Source organism: Parasteatoda tepidariorum, chromosome 7 (genome assembly GCF_982258835.1).
Source record: "Parasteatoda tepidariorum strain Cologne lab strain chromosome 7, Ptep-v5.0, whole genome shotgun sequence".
NCBI classification, from domain to species: Eukaryota; Metazoa; Arthropoda; class Arachnida; order Araneae; family Theridiidae; genus Parasteatoda; species Parasteatoda tepidariorum.
Genome location: NC_141761.1, coordinates 24,392,638 through 24,417,238, shown reverse-complemented (window position 1 = coordinate 24,417,238; position 24,601 = coordinate 24,392,638). Strand labels below are relative to the sequence as shown.

General features: G+C 29.3%; 1 protein-coding gene and 1 non-coding gene across 2 annotated transcripts; one reads left to right on the top strand and one right to left on the bottom strand.

The window, feature by feature from the left end:
- Window positions 1-387: 387 nt before the first annotated feature.
- Window positions 388-5,957, bottom strand: LOC107450809 (uncharacterized). Its single transcript, XR_015435404.1, has 3 exons — window positions 5,802-5,957; window positions 3,422-3,565; window positions 388-659 (listed from the first exon to the last, which is right to left on the bottom strand). It is a non-coding gene; the product is annotated as an uncharacterized LOC107450809 (transcript).
- A 2,095-nt stretch (window positions 5,958-8,052) lies between these two features.
- LOC107451531 (uncharacterized) lies at window positions 8,053-23,940 on the top strand. The gene is made up of 4 exons (XM_016067663.5): window positions 8,053-8,275; window positions 18,414-18,711; window positions 20,046-20,345; window positions 22,171-23,940. Exons 1-4 carry the CDS (start codon window positions 8,258-8,260, stop codon window positions 22,701-22,703), a joined length of 1,149 nt encoding a protein of 382 aa, XP_015923149.3. The 5' UTR covers window positions 8,053-8,257; the 3' UTR covers window positions 22,704-23,940.
- The last annotated feature ends 661 nt before the right edge of the window (window positions 23,941-24,601 follow it).

Genomic DNA, 24,601 nt, shown 5'->3' with positions numbered 1-24,601 from the left:
TAAATATCACTATCAACAAAAAATTTTATGCAAATGAAGCAGTTACTAACATGCCTCTTTGAAACTTAAATGAATGGTAAGTGTAATACCATGAAATGATGATCTCTCACTATTTCACTAGATTCACTGGAATCATTCCGAACCAGCCAAAGGATAGACACCTCAAGCTCTTTTTTTCCTTCATCCAACCAACTACCAAAGCACTTAAACAATATCTTCAAACTTCACTTATTTATGACGCTTTGAAGACAACATAACTTCACAAATATTCTAATTGAACACACGTGTACCTAGTAGAGTATCAATAACTATCTTATCAATAGAAAATAAAATCTACTGCTAACTTTTCAGTAATCCAAAAAATCAAAGATTCCATTGTGGACAAAACAATCGTTTAATCGGTTTCGAGAATATCAGAAATGAAAGTTGTTGAAATGGAAGTTAAACAAATATTTGTTTAACTTCCAATATTTGTTTATGTAACATTGGAACATTGGAAATGTAACATTGGAAGAAGATTAATACATTAAAAAGTTTTTTTAACAGCTTTATTAATTGGATGGTGTAATTTGTTGAAGTCCAAATTTATCCACATCTATATCTTCTAGATTTTCCTAGAACGACTACATCACCTATTAATCTTCCATCGTTTACTGAACCTGTAATGAAAAGTATTCAAACATAATTAAGTTTGCATAAAGATTATTTAAATATATGTGGTAAATAAATGTTGCTTAAGATATAAATTTTTCACAGTTTTGTTATGTTTTACAACCCACTTATTATAATCAATATTGTCCAAGATAAAAACCAGTGGTATTAATATCTTCTTTACAGTCAAAATCACAGAGCTATTAGTAAGAATATTGGCTTATAATTCAATGTAATTGTTTAAAATAGTAGTTAAAGTATTGCGCATAGAAGACTTCTAACTTCAACGAACCTTCAAGTTGATTAATGAAAGTTCAAGTTCATGAAAAAAGTGAGAACTAAGTGGCACGTTGTGCTGTAAACTGTTCGTCATTCTGAATCATAACTAACTTTTCAGTCATACTGATCAGTGCGATGAGCCTGATGCCTGAATATCGCCATCATGAAAACAATTTGAAATATAAGGCTTCTTGATTTCTAATTTTTCAGCAACCTGTCAGTTCATATTGCTTACATTGTAACGCTTACCATGTAAAAAGGGGGCAACCACAACCAACTTGTAGTTACAAACTTCAACTAATCTTACCTCTAATTAATAAATGGAGAAAAGTTCCTAGCGTTATTAGGCTGCTCACTCACAAATCTGAGATATCCCGCTCACAAGTTTTTCATTCCTCAGTGAAACAACATACCCCACAAAAACAAATTGAAAGAAATGTTATATTCCAGGGGAACAAATTGAAAGAAAAGGTTTCTCAGAGATAAGAGCTCAGACGATGTGGATAACAACCGTAGGGTCCGCAGAGAGGAAGATAAGAATTGATAAATTTATGAAGAATTAGAATGTAGAAAGCCTTTTCTTTCAATTTGTTTTCCTGGAATATAACATTTCTTCCAATTTGTTTTGGTGGGGTATGTTGTTTCACTGAGGAACAAAGAGCTTGCGTGTGGGCAACCTTAAAGGCATCTGACGAATACCACCAGATTTTTTTCCGGCAGTATTTAATAGGTGTTATTAATTTTGATTTTAAGTATAAAACGGCTTGGTGGAGTGGATACCAAAAGATGGAGGGAGAAAAACACGCAGACGATAGAGGGAAAGGAAGGAAAAATTTGATGGATTTATGGCAATTTATTATGTGGAACGCCTTATCTTTCAATTTGCTCTTTGAATCAAAGAGTGCGAATCTCGTGTGTAGAGGTTGCTTGTGTGTGAGAACAAAACAGAGGTCTGCTGATAAGTCAATAAGTGCTTGATTAGTTCTCTTCGTTGGAATCATCTAGATTAGAAAGGCTGCTCTTATTATATCATCCCGGATGTGGATATATGGAGTGAGGAAGAAATATTGTTATTGAAGACAGTCAAATACAATAAGGCTGCGCGCTAGGAACTTTTATCTTGCGCGTTACGTATTGCCCCTGTTTTTTACCACACACAAATTGCGAGTTCTAGCTTTCTATTACTAATCACCACGTGATAAGAGACAATCCCGCTAACGCTGAGATCTTTGAAGATTCACGTGGCAATTGGAATGTAGAAAGTTAATAAGCGCAATTTGTTTGTGGTCAAAAGCTAGTGCAAAATGTGCTAGGTCACGTTGCAATAAAGAAAAGTTGCTAGCGCTCAGCCTAAAAGTAATCAAAGGGCTCACAGTTTTGAGTCGAAGGAAATATTAAAGGAAATTATACCTATAAAAGAGAAAGGGAGTGAGACAATTTGCGTATATTCTGAGCCCTTAGTGAGACTAAATGAAGTGCATGCATCTCTAATTAGTTAATAGTCATACTTATTAACACTTACCCTAAAATCACAAATCAGCCTTAAACATTTAAGAGGCTTTATAAAACCCCTTTTAAATCCTCCGATTTTCTACTGCATAAATCTCACATTTTTACTGATTCCATACCATAAATCAATTACTACATGGCACATCGGTATATGAATAAAAGTGGAGAACTACTTAAAATTCTCCGTAAAAAGGTTATTGGAGGAAATATTTACTTATATTGGCGATCGAAATGGGCTGCAGGTGGCGTAGAGCAGAACTCTTTTCCTATGGCAACACTTCACATGCTTTCCCCATTAGCGTGTGGAAAGTCCTAGAGGAAGGAAGCACGTTAGTTTCTCTCTTGATTTTCACATAGATTAAAATCTTTTAACTTGAAAAACTGTATGGAACTGAAAACTACATTAAACATAGTTCTTAAGAAAAGTATCATAGAAATTTAAAAAAATATTTTTATTAAATAAAAAGGAAAAATATTAAGAAAAGGGAAATTATCGTAGTACATTCCTATACAACTGAAAAGAGGAAGAGAGGGAAGGGAGAAGGGCTAAAGGCATGAAACCGGTCTCTTCCCAGATGGCGTATTCGAGTGTTGCGATCGCGAATTCAAATAACAGTAGGATTAAAAAAAAGTGGAACTAACACCAATTTAACGCCCATGAATGGTGTGCTGGGGTCCTAGATTTTGAACAGTTTACCTTTAACCGTGAGGGTACCCATCTTCTAAATCTTAGCTAAGTTCTAAATAGTATGGGTGAAACGAGCAAATTGTAGACCTTCCTTAATATCTTTATGTCTCTGTTTGTTTGCTACATAATTTAAATTTCTTCGTGTACAATTCAAAACAAATGCACATACTACCATTTAGGCACGTTTACTGATTATCTTTTATTTGTTAAATTTTTGGAAAATTGTTAACGTTGCCCATTTTTTCCTTAATCACCAGATTAAGACTATATTTTCTCTACAGAAATCATACTTACCGCATTTTACATTCTTTCCAGTAAATGGATTATTTCCTCCTGAATTTCCTCAGCCCAATAATCCACCCAATAAGCCACCGACTCCAGATGATCCTCCACCTCCCAATACTCCACCTAATAAGTCACCAGTGTCTAAAGTCATTCCTGAAATGAACGTAGAAAAACGATTTACTCCTAAATGTTCCTTTGATTTTTTCCCTCCATATACGATGAATTAAATGTCACTTTAAGCATTGATACTTTTGAAACGATTCTTAACCCATCAGTGCCTTTTTGAAAATAGTTGTAAAATTGAAAAATAAATTCATAAGAACTATTTTTCAACTTTAATTGCTTAAAAATTAAATTTCTTTTTTTTTGGAGCGCTTTATACCTATATTTTTGTAAATGTAGCTTTTTTGTAGCTAAGTCCGACACTAAAACAGATAATAACGTTTGAATTAGCTACAACTTTAATGCGGTACCAAATTAATCCACATTATAGTGCAAATCAGACCTCCACTTGATTACTTGATGCTTAAGTTTATTCCTAAACTTGATAATGTGGTTATTTATTCAAATGAAAACCATGTTCAATTTATCAACTTATATAGTAAGGTGGCAGCCATTTTTTATGATTCAAGGTACCAATAGTCAAAAAAACCGGGAGTGTTTATTTTTGTCTACTGCATACAATATTTTAGCAATGACGTATATTAAAATGCTGTATTCAGCAAGTTAGTATTTGGTAAAAACAATTACAAAATTTCTTTTTAATCTTTCATAAATTTAAATTTTGATTTTTCTTCTTTTTTTGACATATTAGTGATTTAAGAGTATACAAATTTTTCAACTTTTTCAAATAAAATTATAGCATTTCGATTAGGATTTTCCCAATAGTTGTCCAGTTTATTTCATAACGTTAAATATAAATACACATTTTTTTTCTCGAAAAATTGAAACTTTAAAAAAGCATCAAACAAAAAGGTTTACTCAAAAGAAAAAGTAACAACTATGAAATACAAATAAAATTACAATTAAAGCTGTCAATGTTGAGTATGTTACAAATTTTTGATTTCTGGAAAAACCAAAAAAACTGTGTCAAATGTGGAGAGATTGTCTTAATTGCTTCCAAATTGTTGGATTCTCTTCTTCAGGCAGTCTAGAAAATTACTCGGTATTTGATATCAATATTTGATTTTTACACACTTTTTTTTCTCGAAAATGCAGATTTGTAACATATTCCTTTTCAACATTGATTGCTTCTGAAATATGAAATCATAAACTGAACAATGCTACAATTTAAGAGTGTACAGGTCGAAAACTTGAAGTGCTAAGTAACGTATGGTATAAAAACGAATGAGGATTAACTTAAAAATGTTTCCCAATTCAACGTTTAAATCATTTTGCTTAAAAAAATAACTGCATTACTTGGACACTTCGATGTACTTGTCAAATTTCCATTTATATTATTCCTTTATGTAATTCGCACAGAATAAACGTACGATAAACGCAAGGTATAATGCACGCATGCAAAAAAATTCTGAAAATTATCTGCGATAAAAAAAAATCGGGAGCATTATTACAAGTACAAGAACTTCGATGAAACATATATATGTAGAAAAATGTAATTACAAGAGTACTTTAAATACGAAATTAACGAAGAAATGAATTCTGCATCTCATACCATTGATTAATTAATTCACTTAATTGCATATTACCAATTTGATTAGCTCTTCTCAGGGAAATACCATCACTGTATATCTTTTCATTTTTCAATCAGTTTTTTTTAGCACTATTAGTTTTTTCTGAAAACGTGATATCGTTTAAGTGTGGCGCTCTCACACCTAATAAAACTAATTTTGGCGAATTCAAGAACTTTGTTGAAGCAAAAATATGAAGATATGTATAATTATTAGAGTTAAGTAAATTCGAAATTAACGAAATATTAACTTCTATATATTTGCGATTAATCAGTAAAGCAAATAAATCTATATAATTACATACTTCCTACTTTTGCAAGCAAAGTCAAACCTATAAAGGTCTATTAGGAGAAAAACCACCGCATTTTTTACGTCTTAGTTTACAGCACTATTAATGTCGTTCCATTGAGAATGTAAGATCGTTTAAGTTTCTGTAATGACCATTTCTCCCACATATACCATCATTAAATTCTGCATTCAATACAAACTATCAATTAACTATTTGTTAGTGATATTACGTGTCCTTTTTATGTTACTTTATTTACTTTCAATTCATTGTATCTAACTGCTATTATTAAATATATTATTATTATTATTATTATCTATTATTATACACATTATTGCTATAAATATTATTATTATATAAAAGGAAAAACTGAAAATTAACTAATTCAAAAGAAAACTAAATTAACTCTTACCAATGTTTGCAAGACACGATAAAATGCCCAAAGACATCAACAAGAATTTTAGCAGAGGATTCATGATGCGTTTAATGAATTTAATCCTTTGAGAATATTTTCTAGCTTTTATATCTGTAACAAACACCTGTTACAGTTGCATCACTTAGTTAATGCAATCTTAAACAAAATATGTATTATATTGATTCAGAAAATTTGTGAGTATGCTTTTCGAATGTGTTTAATGCGCTTTCTTCATAGTCAGTTGATTTTTATTTTAAAATGTATTTAATAATTATTTATTTTATGCTTTCGAAACTACAAGAACACACCTTTTAAATGCCTAGTGTGATGTATGTTATTAATTGTTTCATACAGCTGCCGCCAGATAAAATCATCATAATAATTTTTTTGTTAATTGAATCATTTAATTAGGCAAGGAGAGCTCAGGGGACGGAGTACTCCATTTTGATCAAAGTCATCCAGGCTTGAATACAGGCGTTAATTGATTGAGCTATAGTCGTTCACTGTTTCCAGTGCCCTCTTCTTAACACAAAAGATCAGCAACGTTAAATCATAAATAGGAATGGAATTTGCCCATTGGTTAACCATGGGAGATTTCAGTGATTTTCTTCTCGAACTCATATAAGAGTTACTTTTTTATAAGAAGTTCGCAGCCTTCTTCGATTTCCCTAGAATAATAATTAAAAAGTTTCCGAACCTTCTGAGTTGGAATTAAAACTATGAAGATACGACAACGCTGTAATCTTAAATCAACTTGCGCTTAGATAAGATGATTTATCTGCGATTAAGTTCATCATCAGCAGCAGCATTGGCGCGACAGCCCTTTGTGAGCCCGGGCCTTCCTCGGAATAGTTGCTGTTATCGAGGATAGCACCAAAGATGGTTCGTAGAACCTTCCTTTCGAAGGTTGCTAATAACTTTTCTTCCCTTTTTGTTAAAGTCCATGTCTCTGAAGCATAAGTCAAAACTGACTTGATTAATACATTATAAAGTAAAATCTTCGCCTTTCTTTTTATTAAGTGAGATTTCAATAATGATCTTGAACCATTGAAGCAGCGATTGGCTGCGATTATTCTTTTTCAGATTTCAGGATTAATGTCACTTTGATAGTTTATTTCTGATCCTAGATAAGTAAAAACGATTAAGTTAGTTTGGAAAAAATAAAATATGGAAATAACCAATATAAAAATAATCAATATCAAAATAATCAATATAAAAACAATAAATATAAAATTATTCTTAAAAAATTAAACACAAATTTTTTATTCGACAGAAAATTATTAATATTTTTAAGAAACTTTAAAATTTTCAGATATTTTTTTTTTTAAAAAAGCATTAATTATTTAAAATGCACCCTTAATATTTCAAGAAATGAACTTTTGTTTAATTTCTAAATAAATAATTTTTTATTAGCCAAATCGTGACTTTTGATTCTGGTGTCAAATGGCCCACAATGAAACTCACTCATTTTCCAAAATATTTAAAAAACTGCACTTATTCAAATAAAATGTTTTAGCTAAAATATAAAGCAACATCTTTCTTTAAATTGCTTTATAAATAAGTCAATTCAAGGGGAACTCCTATTGCTCTAGTACGTTAGAAAAAAAAACATGCATTTGTGCATTGGTTTCATTTGTGCAAATAAGTTTCTGATGAAATTTATATAGTTTTTCCTCAGAGTTATTTTCCTAAATTTGTTTTCATTTATTACATTTTTATCTTATTCAAAATTGTGAATTTAATAATTATTAAAAATAACCCATTTTAAAATTTATTTGAAAAATAACTATTTCGGATTTATCTGATGAATGAAACAAATTGAAGATGGAATTATAAAACAAAAATATGGCCTGAAAGTTGGCATCAGAAAAAATTGAATAAAACTATTATACCAGCTACAATATGAAATACTTCACTCAAACAGATAGTGGTTATCAATAATTAGGGAAATATCTCAATTATATTTTAATCCTAAAACTATGTTTTGTCGGAAGTAAAATTATGAATTATTAACCTTGAGGAATAACTCTCGCTTCACTCTTCCGCGATCATTTTTATTTTTCAAGTGAAAGTTGTTTTATTAAAGTGTTCCACTTTTTTTGGGGGTATTCCCAGTTTCGCTCCCTTTTTACCCAGGCGACACGCAAATTAGTTTAATCAAGTTGACTACTGAATCGGGAAACACGTGGTCTTTAAAGAACTCGAAAAGGTCGGTCGTCAGGTTTTTATTCACGCAAGAGTGGTTCGCTTATTTAAGCATGGTCGACACCGGTTCAACCAGTATTCATACCATAGCAGCACAAAGGAAATCAAATTAGCAACCGAAGCTCAGGATTTTACACTTTTTTTTTTCGTTTTCATCTCTTGTTCTGTTGAGTTTTTAGAATAATTCCAGCCAGCAGTTTCTGTTGGGCTTTTTTTGACAGCTCGCGACTTCTATATTCCAGTGAAAAATGGCAAAAACACTGCTGGTAAGTGACGACTTTAAACTGCTAAGTTAATATTATGTCATTATTAATTTGTTTTGTCAAGTAAAATTATTTCATCTAGTAGAATAACCATTGACTTTCTGACATTTTATGAGAACTTTGAAGATAGGACCATTAATTGTGCTTTGTAATAGTTTTTTTCCTGACTTCTGTTTTTGGTTTAAAATGCCAAAAACAGTAAATTTTGTTGGTAAGTTTCGACTTTTAACTTCCAAATTAAATCATATTGTTTACACAATTAATAATTCCTGTGACCAATTTAATCCTCATATCTTTTTGCCCTTTAAATAAAAAGTAGAAAAGAGATCATTGTTTGGCTTTTTAATAGTTTAGTTGATAATTTGATTTTAAAAAAATATTTCTTCCGGTAATATTGTTTGAAAAAATGTGTTGTTGACATTGTTAAAATATAAAAGCTAAAATGTGTTTTTGTTATAGTTAAAATGTAAAAGCTTCTAGCATTTTATGTTTAAGATCATTTGGATACCTTTTCTCGAATCGAATACAGAAATATATCATATATAACTATTTGATAATACAATAGAATTGTTTCATAATTCATTGGAAAATTTCAAAACACAGTGTTCTAAGAAAACGGTATTTCTTATAAATATTAACTTGCGTCTCCTAAAAATCATAAAATAAAGCTTAAAAAATAATTTTATCTGTAAAGTTTACCAAATATGAAAGATTTATTCAGTTTACTTATTTATTATAACTATAAATACAAACGCAAGTAAATGCACGGTGTTCTTTAACTAAATTAATTTTACCTGATTTTCTCTTAATTCGAAATTAAACAATGAGGAATACTCATCATAATTCATATAAATTTCTCATTCATATAAATAAACATATAAATTTCTCACAGCAGTACTTTTTCAACAGTATCTTTTAACCCTTTTTAATGATTTCTTATGAAAGAATCTATAATTAAAAGAATACGTTTTTTTTTCCTACATTACGAAAAATATTATTTTCTAGCTAACATTTGAATGATGTAAAAGTTATTATCTTGATAATATGCGTTTCACACTAATGGGGGATTTATCGAAGAAGTTAAACGTCTTAAAGTATTAAATTTAAAAAAGAAACAATTTTAATTAAATTTTAAAGCAACAAAAACTTTTTTTTAAAATTTTAGTTATAGAAAATAATGAGAATTAAAATTTTACTATGTTTCATATTTTATTGAAAACTAAAGCAATAGTAATTTCATGTGGCATAATTATTGAGAATTGAGAATCAAGATTCATAATTTGGAATTAAGTACTAAGCAATAATAATAAGTTTGAAAAAAGAAAATTACTGCGTCGTTACTTATTTCTAAAAATATGCTTACACTTTCTAATTTACAATTACTCAAAAACAATAAAGCGGCTTTTTATTATTTTAAACATTTCTACAAATTAGTAATTCGTGCTTAAAATTTTACTTTTATTAAAAATAAGCTAATACATCAGCAAAGAAGTGGTGGAAATTTTTAAACAAAAAAAAATACTCTGCTAAAATATTTTTTCACAAAGCATTTGTTTAGAAATGGATGAATAATAAAAAATTCCAAATCTCATTTTTTTTTAAATATTTACAGTTTATAAAAGAACCTATAATTTATAACCTTTTAATTAAACAGCAGTTAAAAAATATTTTAATATTTAAAAGATTTGATTTTATTACTTTTAGGAATATAGTAATAATTAACAAGATATTTTTAAATCGAATTTCGACAGTAAAATTCTTTTTTGAAATATGTAAGATTTACGAAAAATAGTACATACATGCTTTTTTCAAAAAGTTCATATAGTAAGCTTACAATTTTAAAAAAAAACCTCCCATATAGAAATTTTTAAATATTACATAATTTGTAATGGGGATTTTATTATTTTAACGTTTATAAGAAGTATACCTTTTCTATTAATTATACCATCACAAATTTTAACATTATTTATTCACAATATCTTCTAAATTCAGGTAAACTAATAGTCTTTTATCTTTTAAATGCTTAAAAAGAAAGGATAACTAAGCATATATAAAAAAAAATTATATTATGAATTCCAAATGTTAAGAAGTAGTTCACATTAAGAATACGCTATAATGACTAATCAATGTCGGTGTAAGCACGGAATAAAATTATAACTTTTTTATACTAAAGAAATATTTCTAAATATTCTACAATAAAACCGCCATACAAACTCTTCTCTAAATCTTCATACTCACAACAATATGTCTTATAATTACATTATTCAACCTATTTATATCAACTAGTGTTTTCATCCTCTTTAGCTAACGTTCCCCTACCCCCCCGAAGGTTGATCGCTTTGCTCGCTACCAAGTTAAATCTATTTTAAGTCTGTTCTAAAATATTACAAAATTAAATAAATTTTTAGAATTTTAAAAATTAATTCCTGTTTAAAAAAATTTATATTTGTAGTCAATACTAAGTAATTAAAATTAAAAATTTTAAATTGAAGTAAATGACTTGCAATAGAAAAATTTGCGGAAACAAAACAATAATTTTACTTTAAAAAAAAAACAGCATTTTTTGACGCTCATCTCTTACACATTTTTAAATACATCTTTTATAAATGATCAATGATTTCTTACTCTTCCAGAACGAATTTTTTTTTTTTTTTTTTTACTTTTTTTTTAAAGCGTAACAGCAAGACTGACACTCATTTTTCAATGAAAAACAATAACAATGAATAAAATTATTTTTGAATCAGAATAAGTGCAATAAAAACATAATGTAGAAGCTTTTTGTTGGTATGAATTATTTGTTTTTAACCTTTCGTTTTTTTTTTACAACCTATCACTCCGTTTGTTTTGTCTTTTCGTTATCCATGACAGATCAGAATTTTTATTCAGAAATTTGTAGACTTATATGCTCATCGCACGCTTGATATTTCAATTCCTTGTTGCCAACTCGAAAGAAATGAAGACTTTCTTTATCGCCGTTTGTGAGAAAAATATATAAATGAATTATATTTTAAACATATTTTTAAATCACTCATTTAAGATGTTTTCATTTTGTTTTTAATGGAAACTTTTTCCTAGGTAATTTCTAATTATATAGTATACTTTCCTAAAAGAAATTTTAAAAGAAGTACGTCTAAGAGACAAACGGAAAAATCATGTGATTTTTCTTTCCCTTTATGTCGTTTTTAAGTCGACTGCTTGTACCTCTTTTAGTTACTTCCGTATTAATTCAGTCAGTCACCTTTTAAGAAGTTTTTAATGTAGAATTTATTGCACTTATTAAAAGAAAAACGAACCTAAGCGATAAATTTAAAATTAGTATATATTTAATTAATTAGTATATTTAGTATTAAAATAGAAACATTTTTCTTTATTATTTTAAGAAAAATGTATTTTAAAAATAATGAATTGATTTTCAAAACACTTACAACCTTTAATGAATTCAGTTGTTCACTTAATTGTTTTCATTACTACATAAATCTATAATAAACGAATGACTGTTTTTCGTGTTGGAAATAAAATCATAATTAATACAGCACATTAATACAGCATAATTAATATTGCACTTATTAAAAGAAAAACGAACCTAAGAACCTAAGAAACATTTTTCTTTATTATTTTAAGAAAAATGTATTTTAAAAATAATGAATTGATTTTCAAAACACTAACAATCTTCAATGAATTCAGTTGTTCACTTAATTGTTTTCATTACTACATAAATCTCTAATAAACGAATGACTGTTTTTCGTATTGGAAATAAAATCATAATTAATACAGCACATTAATACAGTATAATTAATATTGCACTTATTAAAAGAAAAACGAACCTAAGCGATAAATTTGAAATTAGTATATATTTAATTAATTAGTATATTTAGTATTAAAATAGAAACATTTTTCTTTATTATTTTAAGAAAAATGTATTTTAAAAATAATGAATTGATTTTCAAAACACTAACAACCTTCAATGAATTCAGTTGTTCACTTAATTGTTTTCATTACTACATAAATCTATAATAAACGAATGACTGTTTTTCGTATTGGAAATAAAATCATAATTAATACAGCATTGGCTATTAGATAATAAAGCTATAACTATTTAATATATCAAAAGAAAATGATTTAAAAGTAACTCAAAAGATTCGAATGAATATGAAAGGATTGTAGCTTTATGAACCTATATGAGTTAATAAAGCAATAATCATTTGATATTCATTTAAATATGTAGATTTGCACTAGCTTTGTTGTTACTTTTGTTATTTTTAAATTATATGTGCATAATAAAAGGGAGAATATTTATGTGTCTTTCAAATTGTCCTGCATTAAATGTCCTTACAGAGAAAGAGTCTTTATAATATAATATAATAAGCAGTGAGAGTAATTAAACTGATTAAGTACTAATCGACTGTTTCATGTATTCAAAATAGTAAGCCTTTTTGGTAAGAGAAATTTCGAAATTACAGTTCTGAATACCCTGTACATCTGTTGAACATTATACAACAAACAGATGCTTACCCCCTCCCCCAATTAGCTTTAATTAAATTTTATCTCAAACGAATCGGAAGCTTAATCTGTAAAACTAAATCTGTATTAATACAAGGGGGAAAAAATTCTGATCTTTTAATTGAATAATATTCCGTTTTAAAAGTGACTATCTGCTTACAGAAACAAAATTGATTGCGAAACAATGGTGGAAGTTCTTAATAAAATAATAAATTTACATTATATAACTGGAATCCCTTAAAATGATTACATATTAAAGATGTGGTAGTTCTCTAGTTAAACAGTGTACTTAAAATATTTATTGTACTTGGTTAGAATATTGCTTTCACGACTAACTATTAGTGTGGTCAAAAGGTTCAAGGGTGTGAGATAACGTGTTATCTCACGTGTTATTACCTCACACCGTTGAACCTGCAGACAATGCTGTGGTAGTGAACGGAGAACTTTGAGTGCAGTTTTTTAATATGAACTGCAATACGTGCCACCACCAAACTCGAAGACTTGAATGCTGCAAGAACGAAAAGAATTGTTGTTGTACTTGCACGTTATTGTTGTCGAAAAAAAATTATAACCAATCACCAACAATGGACGTTGTATTATCAAATTTCACTTTGCCTGACCAGGAATCCTGACACGTGTTTTGTCGCCGATTAACAATGAATCCGTCGGAATAACCTTTTTTCATCCTTCAATACATTCAAGTTCAGGCTATTCACATTTTTATTGGTAGTGTGAGCAGGGCCGTTTTATCCATTAGGCACTGTAGGCAACTGCCTAGGGGCCCCGCCATGTTCAGGGGCCCTGTGCTACAGAGAAAAAAATTGACAATGTTTCTTAAACAGTAAAAATTTAATTCGAAATTTCAATGACGATTGTCTTGCTCTGTACATTACTTCGACGCTATTTTAGTACATTTCTGAACGCATTCCAAATTAGATATTAATATTATCGTAGTTAGTTCATATATAACGCAGTAATATAATCGCAAGCAATTTTATCGCGGTAATTTTAACGCCGACTAATCAGATGACTATACAGCAAGAGCAGCTTTTTTAACACAACACGCTTGAAAAACGCGCAAAATTCTACGTTGTGAATGCACACTTCCTGTTCTGGTACCTACCATATATTCTATATATTCTATGGCGTGTATATTCTATGGCCAAGCTAAGTATGTAAAAATAAGGTTGGCAGTACTGGTTCTTTCGTCGATCTGTTTGAATGATCTCGTTAAATGATCTGTTTGGGTTTCTAACAGATTTCTCGACAAAATCCGACGCTGAAATTAGACAGGCTTGCGCAAAGTTTAAGGAACATTATTTCGAGGACATTGAGCCTGAGTTTATAGACGAAATGGTGCAGTATAAATACTTCATCTTGCAATTAGAAGACGCCGGAAAAAAAATTGTGCCTGCCGAAGAGTCTTACAAACTGATTATTGGTAACATGGCACAATCAACTTTCCCGAATGTAATGACAGCTTTGCAAATATATAGAAGTCTAATGATTACAAACGCCACTAGTGAACGAAACTTTTCCAAATTGAAATTAATTAAAAACTGTCTTCGTTCAACTATGTCTCAAAACCGTTTAAATTCATTGGCCATAATGGCAATTGAAAATGATGTATTGGAAAAGGTTAACTTTCAGGATGTCTTGAACGATTTTGTAACAAAAAAAGTTAGAAGAGTTAATATTTAAGCTTATTGTATGATTTTTTTTTAAATGCATATATTAATTACTTATATTCTTTTCGTTTGATTCAATATTTTTATTGAATAATGTGATAACATACCTATGTAGTAAAAAACAGCGTAATTATGAATAAAGTGTTGTGTTTGCGAAAAAATATATTAGGAAGTTAGAAGACGGTAGGGGGTGGCGAAACGAGCATTGCCTAGGGGCCGCGACATGCATAAGCCGGCCCTGAATGTGAGGTAGAGCCCTGGATACGTAGCTAGGAATTCCAGGGCTTTAGTGCATGCTGTGTCAAGTACTTGCAAAAACGTTAGGTTTTAAGAAGCGATACACTATTGATTACTAGGATCCAATTGTTGATCAGACAACATTATAAAAATGAAGACTGGGAAAATTCTGTTAACATTTTCTTATCGATCCGAAGTATTTTGATGTCAATTATAAGATTTTAATGAAAGAAATGTAGAACGGAAAATTATTTAACTATAACTATTCCTCGTGGCGGGAAACAAGTTCATGCTTAAGTCGAGGTGCAAATAATGAATTTACCCCTTATTTCCAACCCGTTTGATCATGAAAATTTGAAATGTTCTGAAACCTTAAACATATAAAATTTTAATTGGAACCTTTCCCGAAAGGTAGGGAAGATTTGGTGGTGTTTGCATTTAGTAATTCCTTTACTATTAACCTGAAACAAAGAAAAAGAGAAAGTTTAAATAAAAATTTAAGATTCAAGATTTAATAAGTTGTATTAACTGCATATAACCTGGAAATAAATAGGACCCATTATAAAATAAAAATGAAAAGAAAATGAGGGAAGGAATAAAAAATTAGAACAATTTTAAAGAGGAGAGTAAAAAGAAAAATAATAAAAATTTCATGAAAATGGCTGCATGATAATAGAGTTATTAGAAAACGCGATTTTTGAGGATATAATCCTGTGAGCTGGTGGTGGCAAGATTATATTGCTTCGTTACTTTTTTTTTTTTTTAATTTTGTTTGATTTTTAGTGTTTGTTTTTTTATATTTTTAACATTCTATGTTTTTTTTCTTGTCCTTATTTATCTTACCGTATTTTCTACGCACACACTCACACACATAGTTAGATTTAAATATATATATATATATATATATACATATATATATATATATATATATATATATATATATATATATATATATATATATATATATATATATATATATATATATATATATATATATATATATATATATATATATATATATATATATATATATATATATATATATATATATATATATATATATATATATATATTCCAAAAGTCCGATTCCAAATCCATATTTTTTTTTACGATGTTTTAATATCGTATTAAATAAATAGTATCATTTTAAGCGATTTTCTTACTTCGGGAAACAAAAAAACTTCCTGCAACAAAATAGAAGTTAAAAAGTTATTTATTATTTTTATTTTTTAAAAATGCGAGTCTTCGCTCAACTGATCATCTTTCTAGTCACGTTTTTCGCCTAATCTACTGCTGGGATTAGTTACAGTAGCCTAATTTGTTGATTACAACATTTAGTTCTATGTACACAAATGCCGGAAAAGAATTCGAAAAAAAAAAAACTTTAAAACTATCAGAATAATGTTGGCAGTCGCAAAAGGAAAAGGATGTTGAGGTTTATGGATTTTTTTTTTTAATTTATATTTTCATTTAGCGTTTTAAGTATAACTAACACATTCTTAAATAAGGATTTTTATTTGACATTTCGCATTTCGTTCTTAGTGAAAGTTGAAATTTTTCTTTAAGATCTATTTTTTTTTATTTTATAGAATCGTTATCTTAAACACATAATAATTTATATTCTTCAAACAATGAAACACCTATTTGAAACAAAAAAAATTTTATAAAATAACATTTTCAGTACCTTCGTATAAATTTTAGCAAATTATTGATATTGAATTAGATGGGTTCCTTAATTTTTATAACGCAATATTATTAAATTTGACGTTTCTAAGAAATAAGAAAAGAAATTCTGTAAGTCAATTTTGCGTAAATTCACAATGAAACGCACTGAGAAAAAATTTATGGTCAAAACTACCTGAATATTGCTATATTTGCCATGTTTTCTGGCCATGCAGGAACACCAAAAAGTGCGGAAATATTTACCCAATCGCTTTGGTAGTGACTTATGGTAAAATTAAAAATAAAATATGGTTTTATTGCCACGTTGTTTGATATTAAATGTGGTAAAATTTGGTAATTTTAACGGAGCTATTATAATTTGAGAAAACACAAAAATGTTCAGTTTGGTAAGTGCTATTTTATTTAATAAACACTTGTTAACTTTATTTTTAGTTGCTTTCATTTCTTATACAAATGCCTGGACAAGTCTGAATCATTCAGGAACTTAAATTACATTAGACTGTCCTAACATCCTACAATGAAAGCATGGAGGTAGCGAGTTCGAATTCCACAGCAACCCTAGATTCATCTATTTAATAATATTCATTTATTTACTTTTACACAACCATACACCCACTTATGCAGGAGACTCCATGGTCAAGCAGTCTTGCCTTTTCACCAAAAACTATGTAAAATGGAGACTCCACAACCTTGGTTGCGGTATTGCTAACTGCTCTGCAGTGTGAACGTAGTGGGATCGAATCCCGCTATAACACTCATGTATATTTTACAGTTTTTTTCTCAAACTTGTGTTGTGTGTCTTTTGTAGTAGCATATAGTAAATTATCTATGTTGCGCTAAAGCTGCAGAATGAGCTGATGGCGACGATCTGATCTAAATCAATGGTAAAAATAAATAATAGTTCTGAAGGTCTATTTGGTAATTTTATCGTAATACCTTAGAACACGGTATGAAAATCATTCATTCGGTTGCTACTTTTCAGTTTTGTATTTTTATTAAATGTAACTAGAACTATAATTTTGAAAGCAAGAAATTCCGATAAACCATTACCGAAATTGACTGAGTGACTGAGAAATGAATGGTTTCAATACTGAACATTTTGGTTTAATTCCCAGAATTATGAATTTTTTTACCGGACATGTCTCTAACATACGAGTACGGTAATTTTGCCACAATTTTTCTTGCTGTACACATCGAATAAAATAATATCCGTGACAAACGCAGCTGTTGTAAAAAACAGTCTTAAAATTCATTTTATCTTCAATATTGACATTTGTCATATATTTTTTGCTGTTTTAATTATCACAGTTTAATGTTTTCATAGTTAAACTAAGGCTTTATTACCACAACCAAATATTTCATACCATTTATGCATGTAATTAATTTAGCAAAAATTGTTTTGGGGAATTTAAGTTTACATTTTCGATATCATTTCGTTATATTTCAAAATAATTATGACTCACATTTTTAAAAAAAATTAGATTTAAAGAAACGTGAGCTAATCTTTTAAATTATTAGATTTAAAGATACGACTAAATTTAGGTGCATGATGGTATATATCGCTAAGTAGGATTTCTTAAGAAAGATGCTTATAAGCATCTTTGCATAGTTATAAATAATATCAGCACTCTGATACGTTACATATTGATCAAAAAAATTTCGCCTTTAACTACAATTACATAACTGGAGAAGTTAGTGATAGTAATCAACTGCGTAATAATTCAATTCATCATTTTTAAGTGCCACTCGATATGCTGTGATATCTAGAAAACCACTTCGATCTTTCCTACTTTGTTTAAATTTTGTGAAAGAGAAGCTTGTCTACAACAGATTATAGATTCACTATGGAATAGATAGTTCTTCAATAGTTATAAAGGAAGGGTTCAATCTTTCAAAGCGCGTATGAAACTACCAGATTTGTCTAGAGTGTCAGACTAGAGTTTATGCGTTTATATTTTTACTTTATGTACTTTTTAGTAATTCAAGACAGAAACAAAGTTCAAAGTTTATAGATTTATTTTAAATATCTGTAGGTCATCTTATGCTGCCTTGCTCTGATTGCTTTTGCCACATCTGCCCCACCAAAGAAAGCAGCGGCAAAAAAAGAAGTAGTAGAGAAAGTAGATGAAGAAGACGAAGGCGAAGAGTTAGATGCTGAAGAAGAAGATCTTGTACCAGAAGGTGGTGCTCATCTTGGGAGATACATAGGTGGAAAAGGGAAAGACTATGAGCACAGCTATGAGCATGCAGATGCGTATGAAGGCAAAGCAGGACACGAGAAAGCACATAAGGCTCACGGTGCACATGGACATCATGAACATCACGATCAAGGTAAAACATTAGATTTGTAATCATATGATAAGTAATAAAAATACATACCCACCTAGATGCTACACGTTTTGTTACGTCATTTATTGTTGCTTTTGTTTTCCAAAGATGTGTGGGAAATTATTACGGTCGCCCTGTCCTTATTCTGTTTCTCAACATCTCAGACGTGGAACAAAATTCCATGTAAATATATCAGATAGTAAGTACATTTTAATGAATTTTTTTTTTCTTACTGCAAGTAATGCCTCTAATAACTTGAAATATGCTTTTTTACTACTTCAATACTATAAACACAAACCAGATGTTTAATTTTTAATTTTTGAGCTTTAAAATTAAGCTTTAGAATTACATATTTAATGAAAACTGTTAATGTACCTACAATCAATTGTTTAGATAATGTATCAGTTAGGCTTTTAATATTACACAAACATGTTCTCGAGTTTTTGAAACTCTTGTGATAACTTTCAGTACGTTCCCAAATATTTTAGCTTTTTCAGCAAAATAAGAAAAAGAACTATTGGTGATATTCCTGTTTAAAAAACAATTATAAAAGCCAATTGTAATCTCCAGAATGCGATACAGAAGGTCCTGTAAGTTCCAACACAGAAAACGTTTTAGCTCTTGAAACAAAAGGTATAATAAGGTGATATTCCATTTCGATACCGAAATTAGATACCGACAATCGACATCGCACGTGACTCAGTGAATCAGGTTCGACGCACACGCGTGATGTAGATTGCAAGTATCCAATACAAAAAATAATTCAGTGAGATAATAAACCTAAGCTTCAAAGCAGTAATGTTAACACGCCATGCACAACCACGTGATTAAACACAACCTTGTGATTACCTGCAAGTAAGTTGTCGTGTGATAAATTGCCATTCGTAACCAAAAATATATTGCAATGCTATGGATTCGTGAACTTATTTAGGAAAAACAATAAGCGCCAAAACCATTACAGAAAATGTTGAAAGTTTCAGTCACTGTCAAAAATAATTTTTATAAATTTTGCTGTTTTCTCAGTGCTAAAATATTTAGAGCAATCAGCTTTTACTCACATAAAAATAAGTTCTTTTACTTTATTATAACAATGTGATGTGTTAGATCATTGTCAGCAAACGTCTTAAAAATTATCATTCATAAAAGAACAATTGTAAATGAAAATTATCATTTATTAGAACCAAATCTTATAAAGTATTGTAAACTTAAATTATATCAGTAAGCATTATCACTTTTCATTATCAGTCTCACTGTATTCATTATTTCTTTTTCCTACAAAATATACCTGTATAAATGAGTTTATTAAGCTGTATTAAAAAGTTGTTGTTTTTTAATAGGAGGCTATCGAAAATACAAAGATGAGCATGGAGCCCATGGTGCAGACCAAAAGGAAGGACACGAAGACCATGAAGACCACTTAGATGAAGGTGGTCATCACAGTTTCAAGAAAGAAGGCGAGGTTTATGACAAACATGGCAGCGATCACAAAGGTAAATTAGAGAAAGGTCAGCATGTAGAAGGCATAGAGGAAAGCAGCAAGCATGGAAGCCATGGTGCAGCAGGGGGAAAGCTTGGTACTGAGTTTATAAAAGACAAAGGTCACAAAAGCCATGGATTTAAAAATGTCTACCATAAAGGTACTACATTCTTTGTATTATAAAGTATCAAAACCAACTTTATTACATTTCTCTCTATAAAGTTATTTATTTAAAAAAATCCTAATTCGTTTATTGCATTAATTCTTATCACCTCAAATATCATAAGCCTGATCGATAAACAGCATAAATATTCCTATATTTAACAAATGGAATTAAATATTATTTCGTACTAAATTCTGAATCAAAAAATTACTATATAGTTTTTAAAACTAATCAAATAAGGTACGTAATTTGTTTGGAACATATAATGTACTTTAATATAAAAATGTTATTCAAAAAACAATTATCAATTTTGAAAATTTATTTACTAATATTTGGAAAACAGAAATTATATTATTATTAATTAACTATCTGAAAACTTGTGATGTATACCATTGTTCAGATAAAGAGCCATTACTTAAAACCGTGACTACATTCAAAATTCTTATCTAAGCCAAAGAAAAGCACAGAAATGTGTTTTATAAATCATCCGTGTTGGTTGGAGACCTTTCTTACAAATAATGTGCAAGACGCGTGCCAATAAACGAAAACGAAATTAATTTCACTAACAATTCCCTCTATTACTGACATTTTTCTGCAAGTACTGTGAATAGGATTCAAATATTTATTTTCAGAAAACCTTTATTATTTCTGTTACATTTTCGGTATTTTTCTTGTTGGCAGGATGGATCCACCGGTACCCATTCCCCTTACAGACACAACGACCTCGGCTTAAACATGAAAATATACAATTTACCATAAAACTATTTAAAATAAATTGTTGCGCACAAAGTTCAAAACATAAATGAATTTAATTGTTTACATTCGTTTAGATTTTATTGAAAGGTTAAATTCCTTATGGCTGTATTAATGCATAAAGCTGCATAATTGACGATGCTAGTAAATTAAGGTTGGAAAGTTATTTTTCAACGTAATAGGTAAACACGCTTACAGAATGCGAAAATGTCTAAAACATTCCATTTTTATAAAAGTAAATTATATCATATTTTAACAAAAAAAAAATTTGAATAATTGAATCCATGAAAGAATTTGACGTTTAGAACATATTTCAGAGTTAGTAAAAAATATTTTTATTACAGAATCAGCTCTGATTGGACAAAGAAATCTTTATGGCAATAAATTATGTAGATTGCTTAATGTCTTATTTGATTAAAAAAAAAAAATAAGACAAATTTTAGAATCACAGTTAGGCAACTCTCTCTGTTATGCCACATTTGTTTGCTTTCAAAACATTTTTCTTTTTTTTTACATTCAAGTGACTAAGCAATGCAGATATTAAAATAATTATTACTGACACTGTTTATACTTCTTTGATTTTATTACGTTTTTCATTGGATTAAAAATATCTAATTCATTTTTAATGCATTTCTTATCAAGACGAGCTAAGTTCATCGAGTTATTCTCTTAAAAACGCAACAAAAAAAATAACAATAATTATAACTTCTTCAAACTTACGAGACCTGCTTTATGACAGCGTAATGAAATTCAGGATCAATTTTATAAGACATTTTAGCTTTCACAAGCAATTCATTCTCGTCGTCGTAAAAAGAACTACTCTGTTCACAAGGAAAATTTCTGAAATCAAAACTAATGAAAAGAATGACGAAATACGAAATATTAAGTATTTAAACTTGGTGATTGTTTAATATTTTTTTTTTCGAAAACTAACAACTCTCCCACAGTTTTGGGAAAAATTGACGAGCAGCGAACAGAGGCCTTTTATTCATCTGTATTTTATTAAAAACTAATTTTAAATTGTTTCATTTTCTTTAACATTTATTTAATTTTGCATTTATTTCTACAGAGGAATATGGGGAGCACAAAACATTCCATGATGAGCACCGAGAGACTGACCACAAAAAGAAATACCACGATGAGCACAAGGACTACAGTCATCACGGAGGAAAACAGCTGAAGCACCAAGCAAACAAAGGACATTTTGACGAAAACAAACACGGCCATGACTTTCACAAATTTGGAAAAGCAGGTCATGATAGTCACCACGAAGGTGGATACAAGAAGGGAGGACATCATCACGCTGCCGGGGATGCTTTCAAACACAATGGAGGAAAGCACCACGAACAAGCTCACGCTGAAGGACACCACAAAGCAGGACACAAAGTTTACCATGACGGAGAACATGATGCAGCGCATCAACACAAAGAACACCGAGAAGCAGCTAAGGGACATCACCACGTTCACACCGGGCACAAGGCACTCGGGGGTTATGATGGTGGTCATGCTTATTATGGTGGACAAGGAGATGGTCAAGGTGCATACGCGTCTGGCTATGATCATCATGGTGACGGTCGACATGTGTATTTCCGCAGAGGTTAAAAGCAAACTGTAATTCACTTCACCCCCTCTGACCATACCTACTTCATCTTTAAGTTGCACATGACTCTGATACAGGACAAAAGCAGCTACGAGCTACTTCTTATTTATACATTGCATCTCCTTCCTATATATTTTATGCATTAGTTACATTTGTTCCTTCTCTACAACTCAGAATGGTTCCACGATATTAAACCTCTTCAGAGGATAATTAAACTTTACCATATCAAACTATTTCTTCATGATTAAAATGCTTTTAAGAAAAGTATTAATTTTTATTGACTTTCTGGCAATATATTGTATTTTTTTTAAAGAAAAGAAATCAATCCAAACGAAAATTATATTTAAATAATTTACCTTTTAATTGCCAAATTATGGTCAAAGTTATATTAATTGCCAAATTATGTTATATATCAAAGCTATTTACAGTCAAGAGTTTTTAAATGTGTTCGATTCCGGTAATAGCTTTTAATATTTCAAATTTTTTGGTTGCCAAATTTCAGAAGAAAGGACTTAAAAATTTACAGTTGTTTGAACGAATTTTAACTGTCTGAGAAAATTTGATTTATAAAAAAAAATTATAAAATTTGAATGAATATTTTAATAATGCAGTTCATCATTTAAATCATTATATTGAAAAATAATACTTTTTTAAATTACGAATTCACAATAATTTTTTATAGTCATGGTAATATACATTAACATGGTAACATATAGAGTTAAGAATATAATTGAGCGTAATTTTAAAATGAGCCTTAATTTTCACAAAGTATAATTTAACTAAGCAGTTCAGCAATTTTCTTAATTTAAATTAAAAATATTTCAATGCATGTCTTTAATATTGATATCAATTTTTAAAAAGTCACAAGGGACTGAATTTATAGGTTATTACTTCCTCGTATAAATTTCGAAACAGTTTGAAACAAAAGAAACATTCCTTAAAATAGACTCAAAACATTCATATTTTTATATAATTTGAACTTTTTTCTAAAAGCTTATGAACAAAGAATGCTTCCTGTCATTCTCTATGATTAAAATATAGGAAAGAAAGAATATAAATCTCTGTGATCCATTTCGCCTTAAAAACATTTCATTAGTGTTTTTGAAAAGGACATTTCAACGTCATTACTGTGAGTGTTTGTGTATATATTGTTATATGTTATTCTGTGATCTCTGTAATTTATTTGCATAATGTCATGCATGAAAATTGTTAAAAGGTTAATAAAAAAGTGCGTGCGCAGTTATTTTGAATTTCTTTGTGTGGTTGAGATTCAAAAAATAATTTTATATATTATTTCAACTCTAACTGGTATAAGAATGTTAAGCATCGATTTTCATCAATTTGTTAAAATTTAGAGGAAATTTATTTTTAAATGATTGGCATTTTAAAATCATATAAGCATTAGACTAGAATTAAAACAGCAAGTATAATTACTATTCCACAAAAAAACATGAAAGACAAAGCATATACTCATTGCATATAAAGCAATTAATTTATTACTCTATGATAGAATTGTACTTCCCACATTATTAGTGGAAACTACGAAATTATAACTGAATTGCGATTACATTCTAAAAACAGAATTGCGATTATATTTTTGTGGATGTTCCTCTAACTTTGCATAAAGTTAAAAATATGATAATAAAAGTTGTATGAATAAAAATGCTGTATGCCTCTGCATACAAATGCTTCAATACTACAAACTAACATCACTAAGTAAATGATGACATCTGAGAAGAATTCTCTGTTTAGGCACTCATAGTGTTGCTTATTTGATTGTCGTAGAATCGAGACAATTAATGAGACTAACTTATCTAATTCTTTATTTTATACTAGCTGAATACTCATTCTTCGTTTGAAGAAAACAAAAACAATTAGCAATTAACTGAAACAACACTAC

What these genes read in the sequence shown, in the direction of transcription:
- LOC107451531 (XM_016067663.5), top strand. An exon ending in TCATGAACATCACGATCAAG is followed by an intron (nt 18,712 to 20,045) that starts GTAAAACATTAG and finishes GTTTTTTAATAG; the next exon opens with GAGGCTATCGAAAATACAAA. An exon ending in TAAAAATGTCTACCATAAAG is followed by an intron (nt 20,346 to 22,170) that starts GTACTACATTCT and finishes TTATTTCTACAG; the next exon opens with AGGAATATGGGGAGCACAAA.